The sequence below is a fragment of the Gouania willdenowi genome, chromosome 3, assembly GCF_900634775.1.
Source record: "Gouania willdenowi chromosome 3, fGouWil2.1, whole genome shotgun sequence".
In the NCBI taxonomy this organism is placed as follows: domain Eukaryota; kingdom Metazoa; phylum Chordata; class Actinopteri; order Blenniiformes; family Gobiesocidae; genus Gouania; species Gouania willdenowi.
The window spans coordinates 42,449,574-42,474,989 of record NC_041046.1 but is presented as its reverse complement, the minus strand read 5'-3'; the positions used below and the strand labels follow the sequence as shown (position 1 = coordinate 42,474,989).

Below are 25,416 nucleotides of genomic sequence, written 5' to 3'. Positions count from 1 at the left end.
ATAAATAAAGTTTCAGTTCTGATGACACGAGTTATTTACATCTAATAGTTACTCAAAAAGACCTGTGAATATTTTATTATAATTAATATATATATTATATTAAAAAGCTGTAACTTTTCTCAACTTCATTATTTATGTTGCTTTGGTGAAAACTAATGAGGTTTATTTTTTTAGACCATTTCAAATCATACAAAATGCATTGTTTCAGCACCGAATCATATCAACTTGCTTTATTTCTCATATCCGCAATTTGTCATGTGCAATGATAAAGTTTTTGAACGAGTTTTTTAGAGTAAAAAATAAACAAGAGCCAAATCCAGACAAAGCAACAATAGAAAAGCATTTTATTGGTTCATTATTTACACCAGAACATGTTCAGAATCATAAAAACTGTACAAACACATCATTATTCTCATATAAAGTCTCATGACTGTTTCCATGACGATGATCAGAGAGCAAACAAAGTTAAAGTGTGTCAGTGAAACACAGACATGTTCTCATGTCAGTGTCAGTATGTCTGTGAATGTCAGTCGGAGTTGGTTTGATGTGTCAGCAGAAGAATTCAGCCACAACTCAGAGGGACGTCATCGTCAGGTCTTATTTAATCATTAATACGTCTCATCACCATATCTAATTATCTCGTCTCATCTCCTCATCCTTTCATCTTCCACAGCAGCAGAAACACAGACAGTGGAAGTATTTGATCATAGAGTGAAATCACAAACTACAAAACCAGCCACAATATCTCGTGGTGACATCATCGCCTCAAAACAAAACATTGGAATGGTTTGTGTTGTAATTTTTGTTCCAAACTATGTGAAATTGCTGCCAAATTGTGACATTTTATGGATTATTTGTAAGAAATTACAGGTTTAAAAAAAAAAAAAAAAGTGAGTTAAATGAAACAATTGGAAATAAAAAAAAGTCCAATAATCAATAATCAATGATCACACAAAGCTATGAGCATTTTTTCACACATCAGGAATTAATTTGTGGACTTTTGCCGATTTTAAATGTAATTTGTGGTGAGTTTTAAATCATTTGTGGTTCAGGAAGTGAAATGTGAATTGCTGAAATATTTAGCAATAATAAAAACCTACAATAATCAATAAATAATGATGAATGATGTATTTTCAGCTCCTTTTTAAGAGAAATGTAAACCCTCAGCATATTGTGCTTTGTGTGATTTGTTTCTTTAGGATTTTTGTAAGAAGTTGAACAGTGTCAAAATATGTGTGAAAATGTGAGTAAACTAAATTTGGGTTTAAAAAAAATATATATAAAAAAATAAAGAAATAAGTAGAGAGCATTTAAAAATAAACAAATAAATAAAACACATTTTAAATGGCATTTATGTGTAAAATAAAACAGGCCAAAAGTATATTAAACAAAATATAATTTCTGTTTCTTTTTAAACAGAAATGTTGTGATTTATTTTTCTAATAGATTTTCAAACTTTCTGACACAATCAAACTAAAATAATCAAATCAAATGAAGTGAAATAAATGTGTGTGAACTTGTGACGTTTTAAAGTCGTTTACAGAGAAGGTTTCTGAGGAAAAAGCAGAGATTTGATTGGACGACAATAAGAAATGAAAAGCGTCAAATAAAAAGCCACGCCCCACAGTGTGTGTGTTTTAGAAGTGTGCACTCTTCCTCCTGTTCTCTAGAACCCATCTCGCTGGATCCACGTCCAGCTTCACATGTTTAGAACCCACGGGTCCTGCTGAGCTCCTCTGATGAACTCCTCCATACTGATGTTCCCTGAAGGAGAGAAAGACACGCCTTATTATTAACATTAATAATAATAATAATAATAATAATAATATTATTATTATTATTAATAAGGCATGTCCTCTGGTTATGATGATGATGATTATTATTATTACAAATAAAAATAATAATAATAATAATAATAATAATAATAATATAATAATTATTATTATTATTGTTATTATTATTATTATTATCATCACAACCACAACTAACACTCAATATTTTAAATATTAATAAAAATAAACTCTTACCAATGCATCATTTTTATAATTTATTGTCAAACATGTGACTCTGAAATACGCTGTCATAATAAATTACTTAATTATTTACTCATTTACCAAGTTACTTTGTTAGGAAAAATGCTTCATCAATTAAATGTATTATTATTATTATTATTATTGTTATTATTCATATAATAATAATAATAATAATAATTATTATTATTATTATTATTATTATTATTATTAATAATTTAAACTTTATCAACTCCAACCACAATTAATTTTTTGTCTCCTTGTGCGTTTTTTGCTGCCTTTAACACTTTCATAATGATCCACATTAGCTCTGTGTGTGTCAGTGAGCTGTTAATAATCATTAATAATCATTAATAATGGTACCGTCTCCATCACTGTCCACAGCCTGTAGGATCCTCTCCACCACGTCGTCCACTGACAGGTTTGGATCTTCTCGTCCTGTCCTAGAGCCAATTTTTACTTTGTAGATGCTCTGACACACACACACACACGCACGCACGCACGCACACACACACACACACACACACACACACACACACACACACACACACACACACACACACACACACGCACACAAAACTAATGTTACATTTGACCAGTAATTGTTGAAAATGAAGCCGCACATGTAACACAAATAGGAAGATTTCACTATAGTAATATTGATACTGTAGACGATTAGACATACACACATAGAGTGTGTTAATGATGATGATAGACATACACACATAGAGTGTGTTAATGATGATGATAGACATACACACATAGAGTGTGTTAATGATGATGATAGACATACACACATAGTGTGTTAATGATGATGATAGACATACACACATAGTGTGTTAATGATGATGATAGACATACACAGTAGTGTAGAAAGAAAGAAAAACTCAGATCAAACGTGTGCAGCAGCAACAGGACGAGCACGGATTAGGATTAAAGACTATTATCAACCTCAGATCAGAGCAGTCTGTGTGTGTGTGTGTGTGTGTGTGTGTGTGTGTGTGTGTGTGTGTGTGTGTGTGTGTGTGTGTGTGTGTGTGTGTGTGTGTCCTTACATCCACAGTAGTAACCATTAACTAAGCTCGAACTCCATCAGCAGGTCCAGCTTCACTGCTGTTCTGATCAAACTAATGTCCATGTTAACTGATGACCAGCTAACACTCAGACTCAGTCACCAGTTAACACAATCACCAGTTGCTTTAGAGCACCACTGAAGTCACTCAGCAGCATCACACAGTGAGATATTGTGCTAGTAGTGCTAACTGTTAATACTAACTAGAACTAATTGCTAATGTTAACTAGTGCTAACTGCTAATGCTAACTAGTGCTAACTGCCAACGCTAACTAATATTAACTGCTAATGCTAACTGGCACTAACTGTTAATGCTAACTAGTGCTAACTTCTAATCCTAACTAGTGCTAACTGCTAATGCTAACTAATGCTAACTGCTACTGCAAAATGAGTGCCAACTGTTAATGCTAACTGGTGCTAACTGCTAATGCTGCTAATGCTTCATGCTGTTTTTTTCAGAGTCAGAGTGTGAGCTGTGTTAAACTAGTCAGTGCTCAGCGGCAGCAGCATTAGGGCCCATAATGCCCAGAGTAAGACTTACAGCCATGATGGAGCGCAGCTCGTTCCGGTCCACAAAGCCGTTTGCTGTCTCTGTCGTAGACTTTAAAAGACCAGCGTAGTTTGTGTTCCATGTCTCCTCGAAAAACAAGATTCAACGCGGCCACGAACTCCAGGAAGTCGATGGTGTTGTCCTGGAAAAGAAGAAAGTAAAGCAGACTCTTAGAACACATGGAGTGTTCTGTTGAGAGGGAAATAAAGTGTTTGAACCTATTTTCATCACTTTTTCTTGCCATATTTTTTGCTTCTTTTAATGTATTTTTGCTACATTACTCCCATTTCTGACACTTCTACATCACACTTCAGTGCCTTTTCTGCACATCTTTTTCTCCACTTTTAAGACATTTCCAGCACTTAAAAAACCCTTTCCACCACTTTTCCACCTAGTGTCACATAAGTTGACCCATTATTGTCACTTTTAACCTCTTTTCATCATATTTCATGCTTATTTTTGCCAATTTAACCACATTCACCATTTGGTTCTCTGGAACCTTCATTTTGGGGGTCATGAGCTGAAAAGGTTGAGAACCACTGATATAAAGGTCACCAGTTTAGTCCCAACACCAGCCCACCTGCTGCAATAATCAGCCTCTCTCTCTCTCTCTCTGTGTGTATTCATAATAATCATCTAATCACAGAGATTGATCTTTGGCTCTTCCACTGTTGTTTTGTTTAGTGGGCGGGGATTGAATTGCTCTAGTGGTGCTAAAGGTTAGCGACCCCGTCTGAGCTTCACTTAAGCCTCCCTGACCCAGGAGGACCCTCCCCCTGACCTGGAACAGTTGATCCACTGCGGACCACAACCTCAGACTAGGAGGAGCTGATCCAATCATGTAATAATCTTCTCTGAGGTCCTTCCCTCTCACTGTTGACCACTGTTTGTCCATCTTTAACTGGTTTTAATGAGCCACACACACACACACACACACGTAAATCTGTGTGTCTTTAAAGAGTAACTACACTCCTGAAACTGTGACACTTTGTCAAAGCTCAGATGGTTTAAACTTCTTTAGAGTCGACATGATGTAATTACGGTGATTTCACTCACACACATGGGTGGGTAGACTAACCCACAGAAGAGTTACAAATCTAGACTGTATATTTCTATGTTCGATGAACAAACCAACATAAAACCATCTGAGCAGCAGCAGCAGAAGAAGAAGAAGAGAAGAAGAAGAAAGAAGAGAAGAAAGAAGAAGAGAAGAAAGAAGAAGAGAAGAAGAAGAGAAGAAGAAAGAAGAAGAGAGAGAAGAAGAAGAAGAAAGAAGAAGAGAAGAAGAGAGAGAAGAGAGAGAAGAAGAAGAGAGAAGAAGAAGAAGAAGAAGAAAGAAGAGAAGAAGAGTGGCTTTAATTATCTTCTGTCATATTCTTCTATTCTTCTTTGCTTTTTGGGTGATGATTTCAGTGAAATGGAGCTTTCTGTTCTAACAGGAAGTGCTGTGACTCTCTATAAACCAGGTGTTTTTGTCAAACTTATTTTAGTTCAAGGGCCAAATACGGAGCAGTTTGATCACAAGTTGGTGGCCAAGTTTGCACTTCCAGTTATAAATTAGCCATAAAGTATTAAAGGCATCAACAATATCTATTATTTTTGACCACATTTTCATTGAATTAAGATTTTGTGGAATAAATTTGAGAAAAATTTCAGGATTTTAGAAAAATTAACAATTTACAACTGAATTATTGGTAATTTACACAATGATTCATCTTTTGTTTTCTCCGTCATTTTTACTCTCTCCTGTGGCCTGAATCATATGCTCTGAATGGCATATGTTTGACACATATATGCTATAAACCACCCGTGTCAAACTCAAGGCCCGGGGGCCAAATTCGGCCCTTTAGGGCATCCAATTTGGCCAGCAGCAGAAAGCAAAAAAAGTCAGAGAAACAATGATTCATCGTTCAGTTGTAGATATCTCCAAAATGATACACAAATACAATGTAATATATCACATGATGGAAGTCATTTTCAATCTCAAATTGTTAATTGAACTCTCAGTTTTTCCAGAATCCTGCAATTTTCTTCAAAATGTTCAACAAAATTTCCCCAAATTACATAAAAATTGGCCAAAAAATCAAACAGGTGAATAGTGAAGATGCTGCAGTGACTGAAATCTTTCACTTATTGCTTTAATATTATCAGTGCAGTACATATTTGATCATTTAGATCAAATAATGATTAAATTACCTACTTTCCCCCTAAAATCTGTGGCCCACTTAAGATAAACTGCTTCATATTTGGCCCCTGAACTAAGACACGGTTCCACCCCTGACTAAAGCCACTCTCACCTCATTGGTGTCGAAGGCCCTGAACATGTTCTCTGCGTACTCCGAGGCTTCGCCCGTGGGATCCACGCCAAAGAACCGCTTGAACTCGTGCAGGAAGAGTCGCCCACTTGGACACTCTTCCACAAACTTCTTGTACATCTCCTGCAGGGACTTGACATCGATGGCCTCGGGGTTCTCCGTCTGCTGCGTTTGGCCCATGGTGAGAGGCTCACAGGTCCATAGCAGAGGTGTTTCATAAGCCCGACTGACTGCAGCCTGCCATGGGATTAGTGCCTCTAAGTAGGAAGGGTTTCCTCTCACCCACTTCATTTAGTTAGCAGCTCATCAAACTACTTCCAGATCTGGGACAACCTGGAGGCGTGATGAGGACCACGGAGTAGAGCATCAAGAGAGCTGAGTCAGCTTCTGTTTCTACACTAAAGGCTGAATATTAGGGTGGGATTATAGAGTTTATCATACAATGATTGGGAATGAAAAAAAATACAGAAATTAAAATACAAACCAAAGCATGTCATCATAACATTTTTCAAACACAACTTCTTCTCTGTGGATTCACTTTAAGTTTTTTTAAATCAAACTATAACAGTAGACACAGAGGAACATGTTGTCTTTAACAAGATTAGCCTCATGGCTACGTTTACTAGCACCAAGATCTAATGATGTTTCATAATTGAAATATATTATCTTTTAGTGTGGTGTGTGTGCGTATGCGTGTGTGTGTATAAGTGTGAATGTGTATAGGTGTGTGTATGGGTTTCTCTGTGTGAACACACACACACACACACATAGTACAGTGCGCCTTACACACAAGGACGTAACGTAACAACCTGTTGTGGCTTTCTCCTCATCTGATTACTGAGCTTCGTGCAGTGTGTGTGTGTGTGTGTGTGTGTGTGTGTGTGTTATGTTAGGATTGCTTCATGTAAGCAGAGCTTTAACAACGATCCCACTTTTAATCCCTTAGAGGAGATTGTAGCGAGTCCCAGATTAATCACAGTAACAGTGTGTGTTTGTGTGTGTGTGTGTGTGTGTGTGTGTGTGTGTGTGTGTGTGTGTGTGTGTGTGTGTGTGTGTGAGATTTCTGCATGTAAGGTTATTTTAAGGGATTGTAAAAGTGATTGCGCGACTAATTACAGAGAGTCATTAATTAGTCCTGAAGCAGGATTTCTCAGTGAACTATTGTAATGAATGAAAGGATGACCAACAATATGTGACTCTTATACAGCCTGGTTACTAATCTATAGTTGAGTAACTAATTACTACTTATTAACTTTAGTTATGGAAACAAAAGAATGACGTGAATTAAACTTGACTTCAAGTTTATTTTTGTGTCTCTTTGTGTGTGTTTTGTGTCTTTTTATTCATCCTGTCCTCGGTTTGTGTTTGCAGATTAATGGAGGTTTCAGTGAGGCTGAGGTCAACAAAGGTCACAGTCTGACACCCTGAAGGTCACATGAAGGGCACAAAGCTGTCCTTTAATCCCTGCTCCTGGTCTGAAGGCTCACAGGAGAAACTTTCACACATACAGAGCTGTGTGTGTGTGTGTGTGTGTGTGTGTGTGTGTGTGTGTGTGTGTGTGTGTGTGTGTGTGTGTGTGTGTGCTGCTCCATAAACACATGGTTATCACAGTGTGTGCATCTCATACACACACTTCACATATTCACACAAAGTAACTAATATTCAGATATTCTCTACAGAGACTCGAGCTGATGATATTTTCTGTATTTAAGGACCCAAAATCATAAATAAAACAATATATTTCAAAAAAAATTGTATGATTATATTTCTAATTTAATTTCTAAAATGTCGTTATTTTGTATGATGTATAATATTTATGAACATGTTTTGTTCTTGAATTTTTTCATTATATCTTAAATTGCATTCATAATCTTTTAAAGCATTTTATGTCCATGTTTACAGCTCATATTTTCACCAGTGTTTATTTGTTTATTATTTGTTTGTTATCAGGATTACATTAAAATGTCTTCACGGATTTTGACCAAATGTGACTCAAACACAGACTTTAGGCCATAGAAGATTCCACTGCATTTTGGAGGAGATCCAAATGAAAACACTGACTCTGGATCAATGTCTTTTTCTTCTTATACATTAAATGTCAAATCAAGAACAGCTTTTGCACATAATGAATAAGAAAGTGTCATATCATATAATACATTAAATTATACTTTTTAATGTACTCTAAACAAACACGTATTTTGTAATGATGAAAGATATCAAACACACAGTTTGTGTATTAAATGTTCTTTTTTAGTGTATTTTATCATTTAGTGTATTTATTCATGTAGTTTTTCTGTGTATTTTTTATTGTTTTAATCCATTTGTGTTATAAAGTAAACATTAACCTCACAGTCTGTCCACTAGGGGGAGGCATTGGCTCATCTTTAGATTCAGATGCCAATGTTTACTGGATCAAATCCACTGGGTCATCACTGGGAACCCATGAGCAAAGCCTCTAATCAAACATAAGCAACCAGCAGCCCGGAGGACCCCCCCCCCCCCCCCCAAAAAAAAAAATACAAATAAATAAAAGTAAATTCAAGAAGTTAGAATGGTAATAAGAAACAATACACAAAATAACTTAAAGAACACACAAGAGGAAAACAAAAACATGACAAGAAATAAAAGAAACACACAAACTAGACAAAGTTACAACGGAACTATGTACATGTGATTTAAAAATACAGAAAAGTATGCTAAATGATTAAAAACAAAAACACAACAAGACGACAAATATACACAAACTGACCCAGAAAATCAACAAATATAAACTCTTCTTTGTAGTGTCCTGTATTAATGTTCTGATTGATTGGCATGAATGCTGATCATGTGACCCTCAGATCAGATACAATCACATGTTTGTGGCCCCGCCCCCTGTGATAAACATTGCCTATGTTCTGAACTACTAATGTCCTGTCTATAGTAGATCTGTGTGTGTTTAGAACAGGAAACATGGAGGTCAGAGTGTGTTTGTCCTGTCACGGGTGAACAGTGTGAGGGTCAAAGGTCAGCGGGAGGAAAATAGGCTCTGATCACATCGATGGAACACACACACACACACACACACACACACACACAAAGGACAACACATGAGATCATTTGTAGTTTTTGTGGTAGATGGACTACATTTCCCTTTGTTTCAAGCTTTAAATGTAATAAATGTTTCTGCTGAGTGCATCATGTAATCAAATGAGGTCACCATGTGATTGGCTAACAATGCAGAGGGTTGTTGATCTCATGGTTCCATTCACACACTAATCTAATCTAATCTGATCACATTTATTCATCATCAGATTATTATAGAGTCACAAAACTAGACAAAGACATGAAACATCATTAGAGCAGCAGAAGAAGAGTTATTATGTGGAGAAACACACACCATGCACTGAGTAACTGAGTATTGATCATGTGGCTTTATCGTGTGTGTGTGAGTGTGTGTGTGTTCTATCAACTGTAAATGAACCTCAAACAGCTGCAGGCTTGGAGCTGATTAATAAGCTCCTCCCACTTTTCCATGAAGGAATTAAACCAATCATTGTCCAGCAGAGAGTGAAGCCCCGCCCCCTCATTGAGCCGCTGAGTAGGGACTAGTTGAGGCAATATACAAAGTTCATGAGATGATACGACATCCGATACTAAGCTTACAATAACGATATTAGCTTGTTGCCGATATTGTCCAACATTATTTTTACAGAACTAACTGATAGCAATTATCTATACAGAAATATAAATAAAAAAGTTCAATATTGGCAACAAATACATCACATTTAACATTTGCTATGAGGTTTGTACATGAGTAGCATGTAGATTACAATAGCTAGTAAGCTAATGTTAGCATTAGCGTAGCATATTTCTTTAGCACCTGATGCGTGGGAGTACATCTCTGTACTTACTTTTCAATGGTTATATTGATTTAAACTGGTTTATACTGGTTATTTTGTTTTATACTGGTTATATTGGTAAATTTTGGTGTATATACTGGTTTACACTGCTTATAAAGGTTTACAATGGTTATACTGATTTAAACTGGTTTATATTGGTCTATATCGGTTACACTGGTTTCAAAGGTTTAAACTGGTTACACTGGTTATATTGGTTTATACTGGTTATACACTGGTTCAAACTGGTTATATTGGTTTATATGGGTTACACTGGTTATATTGGTATATACTGGTTTATACTGTTTATAATGGTTTACAATGGTTATACTGGTTTAAACTGGTTTACACTGGTTACTGTATATTAATTTATACTGGTTATATTGGTTTATATACTGGTTTACATTGGTTATAGTAGTTTACACTGATCATACTATTTTGTACTGGTTGTCACTGGTTTATACTGGTTCACAAAGGTTATATTTGTTTGTACTAGTTTATACTGGTATTCCTCAGTTGATGACGTACGTGATGACGGTGTAAGAGAAAGTTATATTTTTTATTTCAGGCTGCATTAATTCCTGACGAGCTTTCACTGAGACTCACAATCTTTACAAAGGCATCAGATGTTCTTCAAGGTCATGATGAGTCATCCTCTCACAGTGTTTAAACAAAGCTCCACATCTCAGGAACATTTGAGGACAACACTGAGAGCTGACGGATGGCGGACAAGATTATTGTCGGGCAGAAAAACATGCATCTGTGACCCTTTCTGTCAGGGTTGGTAGATAAAAATGTAAAAAATAAAACAAACATTACTAAACCTACAGGACATTCACACTATCTGCATTCATTGTTTTTAAACTTACAAAATTGATTTTAAAGTTAACCAAACAGTCAACCACCCAACCTGGCAACACAGATAAAATGAATGCTGCGGGTGAAGCCACAAAGCTGTTAGGTGAGTGTGTGTGCATGTGTTTGTGTGTGTGCATGTGTGTCCATGTGTGTGTGCCGAGGTGCAAACGCTGAGTCTGAAGTCATCCACTTCACTTGGTTGATTTGGGTCAATAAGGAAATCCAGTGGGGCTGTTTGCTGAGTCATGCTGAGGATTAACAAAGTGAAAGGACTGACTGAACAAACATGATCTTAATCCTTCATGAAGTCACATTAATGTGCAGCTGATTAACTGGAAAGATTAAAAACATCTCTACATCTTTTAGAGCTTTTTCCTTCAGTCTGTGCAACAAACGTTTCATTTCCTTCCAAACATGTCGTTTACCTTTCAGGTGAGGGAGAAGGAAACATGAAGATGAGTCTGTGTGTTCCACGTATTGAGATGGAAAATGTGTTTCTTCCTCTGTGACTGAAGGACCTACATACAGAGAACATTATACTATACATGTTTGTCAGCTTAGCATGTAGCCACCAGTCCCACATATTTGAATTAACTTAGCATGTACTACATAGCAATTGGTTTTAATTGCTTGGTTAGCTTAGCATGTAGCCACCAGTCCCACATATTTGAATTAACTTAGCATGTACTACATAGCTATTGGTTTTAATTGCTTGGTTAGCTTAGCATGTAGCCACCAGTCCCACATATTTGAATTAACTTAGCATGTACTCCATAGCTATCGGTTTCAATTGCTTGGTTAGCTTAGCACGTAGCGACCAGTCCCACATGTTTGAACTAACTTAGCATGTACTACATAGCTATCGGTTTTAATTGCTCGATGAGCTTAGCACGTAGCCACCAGTCCCACATATTTGAATTAACTTAGCATGTACTACAATGCTATTGGTTTTAATTGCTTGGTTAGCTTAGCAAGTAGCAACCAGTCCCACATGTTTGGTTAGCTTAGCACGTAGCCACCAGTCCCACATATGTGAGTTAGCTTAGCATGTAGCCACCTGTCCGACATGCTTGAGTTAGCTTAGCACGTGGCCACCAGTCCCACGTGTGGGTTAGCTTAGCATGTAGCCACCTGTCCGAAATGCTTCAGTTAGCTTAGCACATAGCAACCAGTCCCCCTTTTTCGGTTAACTTAGCACATAGCCACCTGTCCCACATGTTTGGTTAGCTTAGCACATAGCCATCTGTCGCACATGTTTGTGCTAGCTTAGCATGTAGCGATCAGTTCCACGTGTTTGGTTAGCTCACTGCTACCTCTGTACCACACACACGCATGCACGCACACACACATCAGTTCTCTGTGACAGATTGAAGCTGAAACATCTCAGAGGGAGGAAAGCTCATTGTCCAATCACGTCGCTCCAACACTAACCACAGCAGTAATTGGCTTTGATTTCACCTGCAGAGCTCGACCCTCACTGTGCTCCACTTCTGCCAGAACACCATGGGATCACATCCTGACACAAGACATTAGCTATTAGCACTGTTAGCACTGTTGGCGCTCGCGATAGGAATGTGTTTAGATATAATGATAATGTAAAAGAGCTCGCTCTAATGCAGACATAGATAACAGCCGATTCCGTCCCAATATCTGCAGCTCCCCAAAGGGAACACACAAATGACTCCAAAAACATGCAGAATGACAAATAAAATTACACAAAATGACACCAAATATACACAAAATAATCACAAAATGACTTTGTGTGTGTATTTGTGAGGTTTTAGTCTATTGTTTGAAATAACATAAATCTAGTGAACAAATCCAGTCCATAAGGGGGCAGTAGTTCCACCACAGAAAACAACCACCGGTTCAAGCTGTAGATGGAAACTAACTACAACCCCTATAAAACACGCCCCTATAAACTACATCCCCTACAAACCACGCCCCTATAAACTGCATCCCCTACAAACCACGCCCCTATGAACTACGCCCCCTACAAACCACGCCCCTATAAACTACATCCCCTACAAACCACGCCCCTATAAACTACACCCCCTATAAACTTCCCCTCCCACACCCACATACGCACACGAGGAGTTTGGGTCATAAATATTGAACAACTTTATCATTTACGATCATCTGATAAAACAGAGGATGATCTGGTGTTTTCTGTCCTTAGTGGGGACACGGACAGTCTGATTATGTCTCTGTGTTTCTCTCCTAAGGAGGGGGTGTGTGTGTGTTGGAGCTGATGAATCAGTCCTGGGGAGTTAGTTGGTGAAGGCCTTCCTGTGTTAGCATTAGCGTTAGCGTGGACCATAAGTAGGTCAGAGCATCTATAATTCACTCAGGCTTCCACTGCACTACAACGCTGCAGGAATGATAAAAAGTCCCTGGAAAGAAGAAGTTCCTCTCACACACACTTCACTGTGAGGAAGACTCCAGAACTTCATCCTCATCCTCATCTGTGTCGTTAGCACATGGAGCTAATGGAGCTTTATCAGCAGAACAAAACACACACTGAGCTACACACTCAGATACACACACTACACACACACACACACACACACACACACACACACACACTCTGTTTCCACATGACATAGCTACACGTTCACAACCTTGTGATACAAACACGCACACACACACATTCAGGTGAAACCGTATATTTACATACACTTTGTATGAAAAGTTCACTGTGTGAACATAAAATCATAATAAACTTTCCTTGTTTTAAGTAAACTAGATTTGTTTTAAATTATTTTTATTTTTTAACTGTCGAAATAATGAGAAAATTGTGAAAATTAATTGTTTATGCATTTTTTTTTTTTTTATTTCTTTTTGCAAAACCAGAACTTTACATCCACTAGAATACTAACCCTCATATAGTTTAAAGGAAACAGAACAAAGTTAATAATATGTAAGGAAACTAATGATTCTGCAAAAAGTAAAAAATAAAATAAAAAATAAGTAAACATTATTTCTGTCATATAAGAAAAATCCTACTTGACCTAAAACAGAAAAAGTTTATTATGATTCATGTCACACTGTGAGAAAAAAAATCTGTCTTTTTACAAAGTGTATGTAAATATTTGGTCTACCACCCATGTCAGAGCAACACAATCATGACATATACATACACACACACACACACACACACACACACACACACACACACACACACACACACACACACGCACGCACACACGCACGCACACACACACACACACACACACACACACGCACACACACACACACACACACGCACACACACACACACACACACACACACCACACACACACACACACACACACACACACACAAATGTACACTGTGTGTGTTAGGTACATTATAGCTCACATTTGTTTGCTTGTGTCTGTGTGTGTGTGTGTGCCTGTGTGTGTGTGTGTGTGTGTGTGTGTGTGTCTAGTGCTCTGAGATGTTGAGGCTCAGAGCATGAATGATTCAAAGATGAGAGGAGGAAGAATAGATAAAACACCTGAGAGAGAAAGAGAGATAGATATATACTGTATATATATATATATATATAGAAAGAGAGAGATGGAGCTCTACTTCACTGCAGACATTCTGCATTCAACAATAATAATAACCAGCCGCTGGTTAATGCCAGAAAACAACAATAAAAGAACAAGAAAACCAGCAAAAAATAAAGAAGGAGCTGATTAATGATAATGAGATGCAACTGAATGTGTTACTGGATCTGATCCAGGATCAATAACGTGATCACAGGTGTGGACATCTGACTCTCCCGTGTGTGGTGGCTCCTCAGGTCAGCGCTAACATCTGAACTTTGACTTTTGGGAACACTTTCAATCCCTCCTGTGCTGTCGGTATTGATCTGTGTCCAGTTAGCCAATCACAGTGAGCCATAGAGTCCTCTTAGCCAATCACAGTGAATTAGTGTGAAAAATGTGTATTATTTGTAGTTCTTTGTGTTACTTTATGGGTTTGTGTTGAGGGTCATGTTTTCTATACACTGTAGGGATACAGTGATGTACAGATCCATAGAAGAAGAATTCAGCTGCTAAACGCGGTCAGTGCCCAATATTTTCACGTACCGGATCCTTTCTGATCCTTTCAACGCATGCGCGTAGACTATGTCACTTCTTTCACTCACAATCCTTTCACTCGCAATCCTTAGCTGCTGGAACAAGATATATGAATGTAAACATTATATATTTTAATAGTGCACATTTAAATATGTCAGTGTTTTGTGGTGTTTAATTTGTTAATAAAAACAAAACAAAATAAAAAAAACCAAAAAAAAAAAACCAGATAAAAAACACAATACACAACATTGACAATCAAAAACCAAGCAGAAAAATAAGATACAAACCAAAATAAATTGGAATTAACTCAAAACATAAATTTCGAATTCTTTTTAGCAGGCCGACCAGGTGTAGACGCGTTGCACGAATGCGTTTAAAAGGATCGGTTCTGTGACAGTATTGGGCAGTGACAGTCACCATCATAAAGCTACAGCATAGTTTGTGTTAGCTTTTCCTCGTTAGCATCACTTGCTACATCATCATAATGTCCTCTGTTTGAATTGTATGACCTGCCCTTGCACTAAAATCTCTATTCTATTGTGCAAGTCACAAAACGAACATTCAGATGTTTGTATGAACAAATGCTATGTTAAGTATGTAGCCTCAACTTTTAACATTTTGTATATGTTTTATAGTTGTTGTTGTCTCACTAATAAATAGATAATAAATAAATCAGCTCACACTGCCCCCAGTGGACTGAGAAGCACATTACCAAACTAACTAACTAACAAAGCAGGAATGAAAATGTGTATATCTGTTTTTATTGTGTAAATAATCATCTGGTTGTGTAGATGATGTTTCAATGTCACCTTTTACATCATTATTATTATCATTATTAGTATTTGTATTATTATTATCATTATCATTATCATTATTACTACTACTACTATGTTATTATAGTCAACACGTTAAGATTTAATATTGGTTTATTTACCTTCTCCATTCAAGGGCTGGAGATTCCAACTATACAGAGCCAGGAGATCCGTGTGTCTATGAAAAACCTATGACAGTTCTCTAAATTACGGCAGAAACCGACAAGTGTCTATTGTGCAGCTAAACAATTGGCTCAAGGCAAACAACAGCTATCTGCTAGGTAGGTTCGAGGTGTGGTGCTTCCAGTACAACATCATTTTCCGCCTGCAGTGGCCTTTCCTGCTCTACGACTTTTCCACGACCCAAGTGCAAGCAATGGAAAGACTTTATAGCAAGTTTGTGAGAAGGTGACTAGGTGTCCCTCTAGCCTTCAGTTCAGTTAACTTGTATAGCAGAATCTCCAAGCTCCATCTGCCAGTCACATCAGTGGTGGAGGAGTTTAAAGCCACCAAAGCGAGAGCGATTACCACATTGCTCATGTCAAAAGACAAGAAAGTCAGGCACTCCTGCTTTACCATTAAGACTGACAGGAAATGGAGGCCTCAGAAAGCAGTCAAAGAGTCTGAGTCATATTGGAAGCACCAGAAGTTTGTTGGTGTTTTGTACCAAGGACGACTTGGCCTTGGTCATTACAAGACCAGAAGATGAAACAAAGTCAACAACCAGAGTAAACAAGATCTTGTAATGCAGAGGGTAAGAGAAACAGCCGAAGACGATCAGTGTCTGAAAGCGGTGGGCCTCGCCTCCCAGGGCCAGTGGACACAATGGGACCAGGCGTTCGAGCACTCACTATCCTGGAAAGAACTTTGGAGCACCGACCAGGGCAGACTCTCTTTCCTTCTTTGCTCAAGCAGATCTCTTGCCAACACCAAAGAACATTAAGATCTGGGGTAAAGAAGAGGACTCATCCTGTAGAATGTGTAGCAAAAACCCATGCAGCCTAAACCACATTCTGCTACAGGTGGAGGCATGATAAAGTCCTCTCTGTTATCGCCAAGTGGGCAGAGAATCAAAGAGTGAGAGCAAATGCCTGCCAAGCAGCAAAAACGAAGGGCATCACATTTCTCAGACAGGGGGAGAAGACCAAGCAGAAAATGTCAAACAACAGCCTGCCCTCTAGTTTGCACCGTGCAACTGATTGGGAAATGCAAGTAGACTTAAAGAGAAGGCTTGTTTTCCCAAATGAAATAGCAGTCACTTCACTCCGCCCCAACATGATCTTCTTGTCAAGAAGCACAAAGTCAATTGTGGTTACGGAGCTTACAGGGAAGAAAGACTTTTAGTAGCCCACAAACTTATGAAGTTGAAGTACCAAGACCTCATAGACGAAGCCCTCTCTAGAGATTGGAATGCAGCCCTGTTCCCTATCGAAGTAGGCTGCCGCGGGTTCTCTTCATCATCCGTGCAACACTTTCTTCAAAAGATTGGTATAGAACCAAGAGAGACGAAGAAAGCCTTAGGAGAGCCTCTGCAGCTGAGGGAAGCTCAAGATGGGGTGGCTAGCAAAAGATCGTGGCTGGAACTCCTCTGCAGGTGAAGTGTTGTCTTTGCGGCCCCACTAAGGTGAAGTGTACAGGTTAAGGGGCGAAACGCTTGTGATCTTAAGACACCTGCTGACAAGGCAACTGGGTTCCTCCCCACAGCCACAAGAGCAATTGTCTATTTAAGCAACGTGCACCCTGTCCAAACTGCTAGAGCATTTGCTGCTTGTAGCATAGCATCTTGATGTTTATTGTACATTATGACAAATGTTAGCTTAGTGTGTGGCAGAGTCAAAGGATAAAGGGGCAGGGCTAAGAGTCTTTTGGGAGTGAATTTTTTTTTTCTTTGGAATCAAACTGATGAAAATAGAAAGTTAAATTATAAAAAAGAAGACTTTTTAAACGTATAAATGTGATGGTAATGAACTTCTTAAATAGATAATATATAATATATTAGAGCATGACGTTAAACATTCCTACAGTGATCCAGGATTTAAGGAAAGCCGGGTGCCACCTCCTCTGGTTTAACATTAATGTTCTGTTTCTACCTTTATATATCACAGTGTGTTTGTTGGTATATAATGTGTTTCTAAAAGCAGAGCTCAGCTCACTCTGAGTCTGATTCTGATGATTCACACTGTGCTAACCTCGTCTGTGGGAAACTTACCTTCTTCTTTTCATCCTTTCATCAGAACTCACTCGTTCCTTCTTCTTCTCTCACTGTTTTAACTTCAGAAGCTGCTTCTCATCTCATTATCTAACTTAACTTAGCGAAGCTTCACTTAACTCCTCCTGTCCTTTCTCTTGCTACATTCATATATTCTTGCTTATGTTATATAATTTTACTGATTTCCTAACTCAGTCTGCTGGTGGTCACTCATCGTTTCCTCTTCTCTGACTTTCTGAATGTTTCATTGTCTGCTCCAGTTCACTGTGAACTCTGAGCTGTGGTTTACCCTGAGACAGGATGCAGCTACACTTAATGCTAACAGCACACAACAGGTCACAATCTGCGCATGTAGGAACAGATCTATTCTTTATGTGTTTATGACACACACACTCATATGTATAAATACTTATTTAATCTGTAGTGAATGAAAAGGAACAAATGTTAGGTACATTATAGCTCACATTTGTTTGCTTGTGCCTGTGTGTGTGTGTGTGTGTGTGTGTATGTGTATGTTTGTGTGTATGTGTGCGTGTATGTGTGTGTGTGTGTGTGAGTTAATCTAATTTCAGTTTTTGAGGCCATAGGGAGAATTTGAACGATGGAGCCACAGCTGACCACAGTGACATAAGCAGGACTGACACACACACGCACACACACACACACACACACCTATAACCACGTTAGCTCGCTCCATCAATGGCTCCTCAGTGAGAGTTATTTATTTATTTGCTGAGGAAAAGCTCGCTCAGCATTTCATTAGAAACACTCCAACGAGCAAATGTGATGATTCACCTGTGACTTCACACCTCACACTCTCTCTCTCTGTGTGTGTGTGTGTGTGTATCACTAAATGTGTCTAATACCTAAAGGTTTCTCTCTGTTACAGCTCTGACTCTTACTTTAGTTTGGTTCGGTGTCTTAATCTCTGTGTTTTTACATTTCTTTGGCTCAGGACAACGCATCTATTGTCTGTCTGTCTGTGTGTGTTGAAGTGTCCTTGAGCAACACACTAACCCCTGAGTTTCTCTCATTGGTTGACCAGCTGCACCTATCATAGCAGCTCTGTCCATTGGTGTGAATGTGTGTGTGTGAGTAAATGTTTTAAAAAGCATTGGTTATAAATCCTTCTGTTTCACTGATGTGAGTTTCTTTCACACTGTGATGGCGTCCATGTGTTTCTGCTGAGTCATGGGTTCACACAGGGTGACATCATTAAGGTCACATGATGACATCATCAGAAAGCACCAGAAACAACAGGAAAACAGATGATCTTATTCTAAATGATATGTAGTGAGGAGAGGGAGGAAGGAAGAGGAGGATGAAGAGTGGAGTAAGAAGAGGACCAGTGTGTGTCTCTGGTTCAACCAGTAAACTAATAAACCAGTAAAGCAGACTGTTCTATGTCCAACCTGAGGCTCGGGGCCCAGGGCAGGGTCCATCCATGCTCTGCTATAATAAACACAGATGCTAAGCTAACTGTGGACACAGCAGGTTATGAATTAGTGAATGCTGAGTGTTGAACAGATGATTTAATAAAACCAGTGAACAAATGATAAGCGCCTTAATCATCTTTGAAACCACGTTAATCTGACCTCAGAGATTATTATGCAAACGCAGCATCTGTCCAATCCCACGTCGTCACAGGAGCGCGCTCAGTGCGCTCAGGGATCAGGTTTAAATCTGCACTGAAAACTCTTCAAAATAAGTTTAATCAGACAGACAAAGTAGCTGGTGACGACATGAAAACGTCCTTCCGTCTTTAACATGTGCTGTTAGCGACTCATTACTATTTTCCTGAAGCAAGGGTCGGCAGCACGAGGCGCTAAAGAGCCACACGCGGCTCTTTAGCGCCTCCTCTATCGTCCACAAACCAAGCAGGTCTTTAACATAAGAGTAACTGAGTCATCAGTAAACACGGACACCAGTTGGAGCAGAACAACAGTGATGTTTTACAAGTTTCAAGTATTCTGCCCCTCTAACGTCACGACTATTTGTTGTGTTTCAAAATTTCATAAAAACAAATGTGTGCACACTGAGAAAAATTGGTGAAAATAGCGAGAAAAGGTAAAAAAAAAAAAAAAACAACATAGAAAAGGTGAAAAATTATGAAAGTAGTAAGAGTAAAAAAAGTAAGAATGTAAAAACAGCAATAAATCATGTAGAAACTGGTGAAAAAAAAATTATCAAAACAAAGTAAACATGAAACAGGTGAAAATAGGTTGAAAAATATGAAAACAAGGAAAAAAGTGGTAAAACATGTAACAGCTAGGAAAAAAAAGGGTAAAAACTCACAAACAGCTCCTAAAACAGATGAAAACATGAAAACGTAAAAACAGATGAAAACATTTGATTACAGATGAAAACGTGTAAAAACCGATGAAAACATTTGATTACAGAGGCTGATAAACCGCACCCAGCAATGCTGAGCATCTCTGTTCTAGTTGCCCAGACTGTAACGTATAACAGGAATTGATGCGTTAATGGCGGTTGCCGACCCTTTTCTTCTGCGCCTTCTCCGTCTTTAGTGCAAACTCCAGGAATGAAAGGTGAGAGGAGGAAATAAGCAGCACTTATAAATATATAAAAATAGTCTCTGCTCATGAAGGAGGACAAAAGTCCGGTCCTGGACCAGAGAGAGGGACATGTTCTTGAGCTCTGCGGCCGACCGTGCTGCCCTGTAGCCCAGCTGACGCAGCGCCTTGTGGCACACCGACTGCATGTACTCCACCATGTCGTAGGACAGCTTCAGACGCCAGCTCTCTGCGTTAGCCGCCGAGTCACGCACCGTGCCAAACTTGTGTTTGGCCGAGGGTTCACTGCTTCCCGCGTGTTGGCGTGAATCCACTCCTCCACCTTCTTGTCCACGGGGAGACCAAGGAACTCGTAGATCTCCTTGGTCTTCAGGAGCGGGTTCCTGGCCAGGTCCTCATAGCGGACCAGCAGGGTATTTCCCTTGAGCCAGTAGGGGTGGCTGAAGGCCGTGGACACTGAGCTGAAGAAGTCCTCACACACCACTGTCAGCTGACTCAGGTCAAGGTTGTACGGCCGCCTCCCCGTTGCTCTCCAAATTCGCCACAGGCGATATGTGTCCCTGAAGGTCTCGATCCGTGATGACAGGATTCCTCGGGGGTCTCGGACCAGCTGGATGACTTTGACGTTCAGGCGAGGGGTCTTCCACCAACGCCCGTAAGTCTCCAATCTCCGGCACGCGTACAATCTTTATGGCCACGTGTCGCTTCTCTCGACACGCCTCTGCCGCTAACGTCAAGTTTAGTGCAGCACATTTCTTCATGCAGTCTCCTTCCTCCACGTTGATGTCGGCAGGATCGAAAGCATTGCACACCGGCGGCTGGCACAGGGCCCGGCTTGCCCCGGCCCGGAACAGTTTGTCCGTGGTGTGGTTGGAGGGCGGGGGCTTGATGTAGCTCTCTAGGAAGTACAGGTCGCACCCGTACAGGCTGCGCAGGAGGTCTCTGCTTGCGCCCAGCATCACTCGGCGGTCGGCCATGTTGCGACTGTGAAAGAGGCGCGGAATGAGCGTGGTCTGGATGTGGTAAAGCGGCTCGAACAGGTAGAACACGTCCTGGTGCTGGTTGAGCAGCTGGCCCATGAAGGACGAGCCACTGCGGGTGGTGGCCAGGACCAGGATGTGCGTTTTGCGAGAGGCATTGAAGGAAAACAAGGGGTAGTCCTCACAGCCGGCGGCACGCTCAAAGGGAGCATCGGTGTCGGCTCCGCCGAGGCCGCAGTTCTGAGGGCTGGGCAGCTGGCAAAGCTGGAAGGGTTTGGACGTGAGGGTGCGGATGGCCGTGTACTGGATGGCGATGGAGGCCAAGGCCAGCAGGATCACTGCCTTCCACGAACAGTGCATGGCTGGAAAAACTCATTTAGACAAGGCGGCGCATCCTGACTCCACCCTGCAGGAGAGAGAGATGAACAAATGAATAACACAGACCACGCCCACTAACTATGACCAACAGTCTGTGACGTTACGGGATGTGTTTACACTCTGATTATTGAAGAACAAAGAGTCTGTACTACGAAGCTGGATAAATATATCCTGATATCTCTCCGTTAGCTTCACCTAAGGGTTGGTCGAAAACATCTCTGAAAATAGTACCATTTGTTCTGTGATTATTCAATAGCCACACTGTAGATGTTTAGTTTGATTTCATGAATACTTTTTGAGATGAGAAGATTTAGTGATTTCACTTTCCTATGTGCTGTAGTTCCTGAGATACTGGAAGCTGAAAATGTAAAAAACTAAATTGTCCATATCTCAAAAAGTATTGATCAGATCAAACTAAACATTTACAGTGGGACTATTGAATATTCACTGAACAATTAGTAAAAATTTCAGAACTTTTTTAGACCGAAGTGCGTGGGACATTTGTCGAAATGACAAAGAATGAGCCCTAGCAAGATATAAACACATTCACTCACCCAAGTGATTTCAGCCTAGCTACGTGTGCGCGCTCGTGTGACAGGGGGTGGAGTCAGCAGCGTCAGACCAATCACAATCACAGAGAAACTGTGGAGAGCAACTTACGTCACAATTGAGGAATAATTCTTTAAAAATATGAAGAATTGAAATCCATAATTCAGACCAAAAACTACAAAAAAAAACAGGAAGGAAAGAACAAATGCAGGTAATTGATGAGTGTTAATGTTTTAATTAGTCAGGTTATACATTATTAATAAACAGGCTGTTGTACGTGAGCTGTGTCGTTCAGTTTCGTTCCACCAAACAGAGCACTACTTTTTCTTTTGCTCAATATGTTCAAGTAAAAAATTTTATTTATTGGCGCACTATATTGACTGTGCATTGAGACAAATACAACTGTTGAGCTCGATTTTCAACCAATCAGCATCGAGAATGTTAGTAAGTCACAGCCAAAATCAAGGCAATATGACGACGCACATGTGAACATGGAGGAGAGTAAGCTGCGCAACTTCACCTGATGACAGCGATCAAGCTCGATTAACACCCGTAAAGTGCATTCTTTATGTCGGAAAATATGATAGGAAAGGTCCGCAACCCTTCACCGAAGTCCGATGGGAAAAAAATCAAGCAGTGTGTGAAAGAATAGCTCAAAACGTCGGACACTACGGAGCTAGCTATTGCTAATCAACATGTTGGACAAACCAGTCACTGATATCCCAACAAACTACAGGTTTGTTATCTGCTATTGTCGTTTCATTGGCAAAAAACGATAAACTTGTGCACTAAAGTGTCTAGATAAAACAGAACAGTTGAAAAGACTTGTTACCCCTGTTGAAGGCTCTGAAGTGGTTTCGTCAAAAATGCTGCGTTCTAAGCTTTTTTTTCTAATTTAATAATAATAAAAAAAATTTCTTTCTAGCTTGTTTCGTTCTTCTGTAATCTGCAAGTTTCACACAAATCACCAGTTTGTGACAAAAAACTGAGAAACATGGCTTTTTCTGAAAAAATCTATTAGTGACTTTGAAGCATTTTTTTTTTTGCTTTAGTTACACCTGAACATTGGTTTCCTACTGTAAAACTACAAAAACAACACTGAGACCGGGCTTTTGATGGCAAACATTATTATTATTAACTAGGTAGTGCCCCCCGGGGTGGAACGAAACCCTAGTTCTAGGCCTCTTTTAGGCTAGCTATGACGGGAGAATGAACAATTTTACTGTATTACAGCACAGACATGTTTCTATTCATGTATCATATATATAGCCTTATCAGTGTCAGCCGCTTCCTGCCTGTGTCCTTTTCTTCCTCCTTTTTCTGCAGCAACAGTGTTGTTTTTGGTCTGAATTATGGATTTTAATTATTCACTACTGGTTACCAGCAGCACACTGCGCTTTCAGGATAAACTTCACAGACTGATGAGAGGAGGATGTCCAGTCCTGGTCCTGGAGAGCTGCTGTCCTGCATGTTTTACATGTACCATCTGCTCTCAAACTTACAGACAGTCTGTGCAGCGACTGTTTCATATTCATATTTCATAACAAGCTCGCTGTGGTGATATAAATCTCGATATGATTTCAAATGACTAGAAAGAAACTCTGGGTTAAGTTTTCTGATGCAAAATACCACACAGGCACATTTATTAACAAACAGCTGATCAATATGTGCCGGTTTTGTCTTTCCCTATAAGGGACAGTACGTGTGAGTGAGTTCTGTAGTGTGGCTTGTTTTGGGGATAATCTATTCTAATATTGTTTTTCATGTTTTTTTTTCTTCGTTGTATTTTTCCTGCAATTGTTTTTGCTTCTTTTTTGTTTTTTCCTCATCATTTTGGTTCTTTTTTTGTGTTTTTTGTGTTTTTTTTTGTGTTTCGCTTCTTTGTCATTTTTTTGTGTATTCAAGTTGATGTTTTGTGTGCGTTTTTTGTGTCTTCATCACCAGTTATTTGTTTTTGTGTGATTTTGTTGTCCTTTTGTGAATAATTGTGTGTTTATAATTCTAACTGTCTGTTCCTTTCAAACATGAGGAAACTTGGAGAATATTCCCACAGATGTTTGTGTGTTTTTCTTGTTGTTTTTGGTATTTTTGTTTGGTTTGTTTGGACATCGTGAATATTTTCCTTTTCATAACATTACTTTATTTTGTTATTCTAATCATTTCTCTTCTTCTTCTTTCTTCTTCTTCTTCTCTTCCTTCTTCTTCTTCTTCTGCTCCTCCATCCCATGATGAAGCTCTCTCTGACCTGAGGTCTCCTCCTGGCCGCCGTGAGCGTGCGTGTGAGTGTGACATGCTTCATATGTGTGTGAGATGTGCACAGCTCGTGCACGGACGTGGTCATCATGAGTTTACAATGTCACGTGAAGGAGAAAATGAAGTATGATGTGATGAAGAGGAGGAGGAGGAGGAAGAATGATAAAAGATAAAGAAGCAGGACCTTCTCCTCATCATCATGGTGATCATCATCATCATCATCATCATCATCATATGATGATGATGATGATGATGATGAAGAGCCGGTCCATGGCAGCAGAATAAAAAAGGCCATTTTTTTTTCAATGAATATTTGGGATAATGCGGCGCGCGCGCACGGAGCAGCTGATGGAGTGACAGAGATGATGATAAAGATGAAGATGATGAAGATCCTGCAGGAAAAACACGAGTGTGTGTGTGTGTGTGTGTGTGAGAGAGAGAGAGAGAGGAAGACTAACCTTATGAATGCTTTTATTCTCATGACGCGTCCATGAAGCCGCTCTGCTGCGCGTTCACGTTCAGTCCGTGCACGGCGACGATGATGAAGATGATGGTGGTGGTGAAGAAAGACGACGATGAAGAAGAGAATGAAGGAGAAGCAGGAGAAATAATTCACACGTTGAAGCAGCAGCAGCAGCAGCAGCGTCTAACAACAAAGATGATCAGCACTGAGTGTGTGTGTGTGTGTGTGTGTGTGTGTGTGTGTGTGTGAGAGAGAGACGAAGGACCGACTGTCTGGACCACCACAAGCTCCTCCTCCTTTCCACCTGCCCCCCCCCCCCCCCCCCCCCCTCTCTCTCCACACACACACACACACACACACACACACACACACACACACACACACACATTTGCTCTAATCTTAATTTAAATGTTCACTGTGGCGTTAAATCTGTTTTGTTTCATTCAAAACTCTCTATTTATGAC

General features: G+C 39.6%; 1 protein-coding gene and 1 pseudogene across 1 annotated transcript; both read right to left on the bottom strand.

Moving 5' to 3' along the window:
• Positions 1–1,637: 1,637 nt before the first annotated feature.
• LOC114458339 (guanylyl cyclase-activating protein 2-like) lies at positions 1,638–6,147 on the bottom strand (annotated as a pseudogene).
• A 10,956-nt stretch (positions 6,148–17,103) lies between these two features.
• Positions 17,104–25,215, bottom strand: LOC114480335 (carbohydrate sulfotransferase 1-like). Its single transcript, XM_028474415.1, is given in 5 exon segments — positions 17,104–17,205; positions 20,410–20,618; positions 20,621–20,966; positions 20,968–21,715; positions 24,948–25,215. Coding segments are annotated over 4 exon segments (1,359 nt in total). The 5' UTR covers positions 21,670–21,715; positions 24,948–25,215.
• Positions 25,216–25,416: the final 201 nt, after the last annotated feature.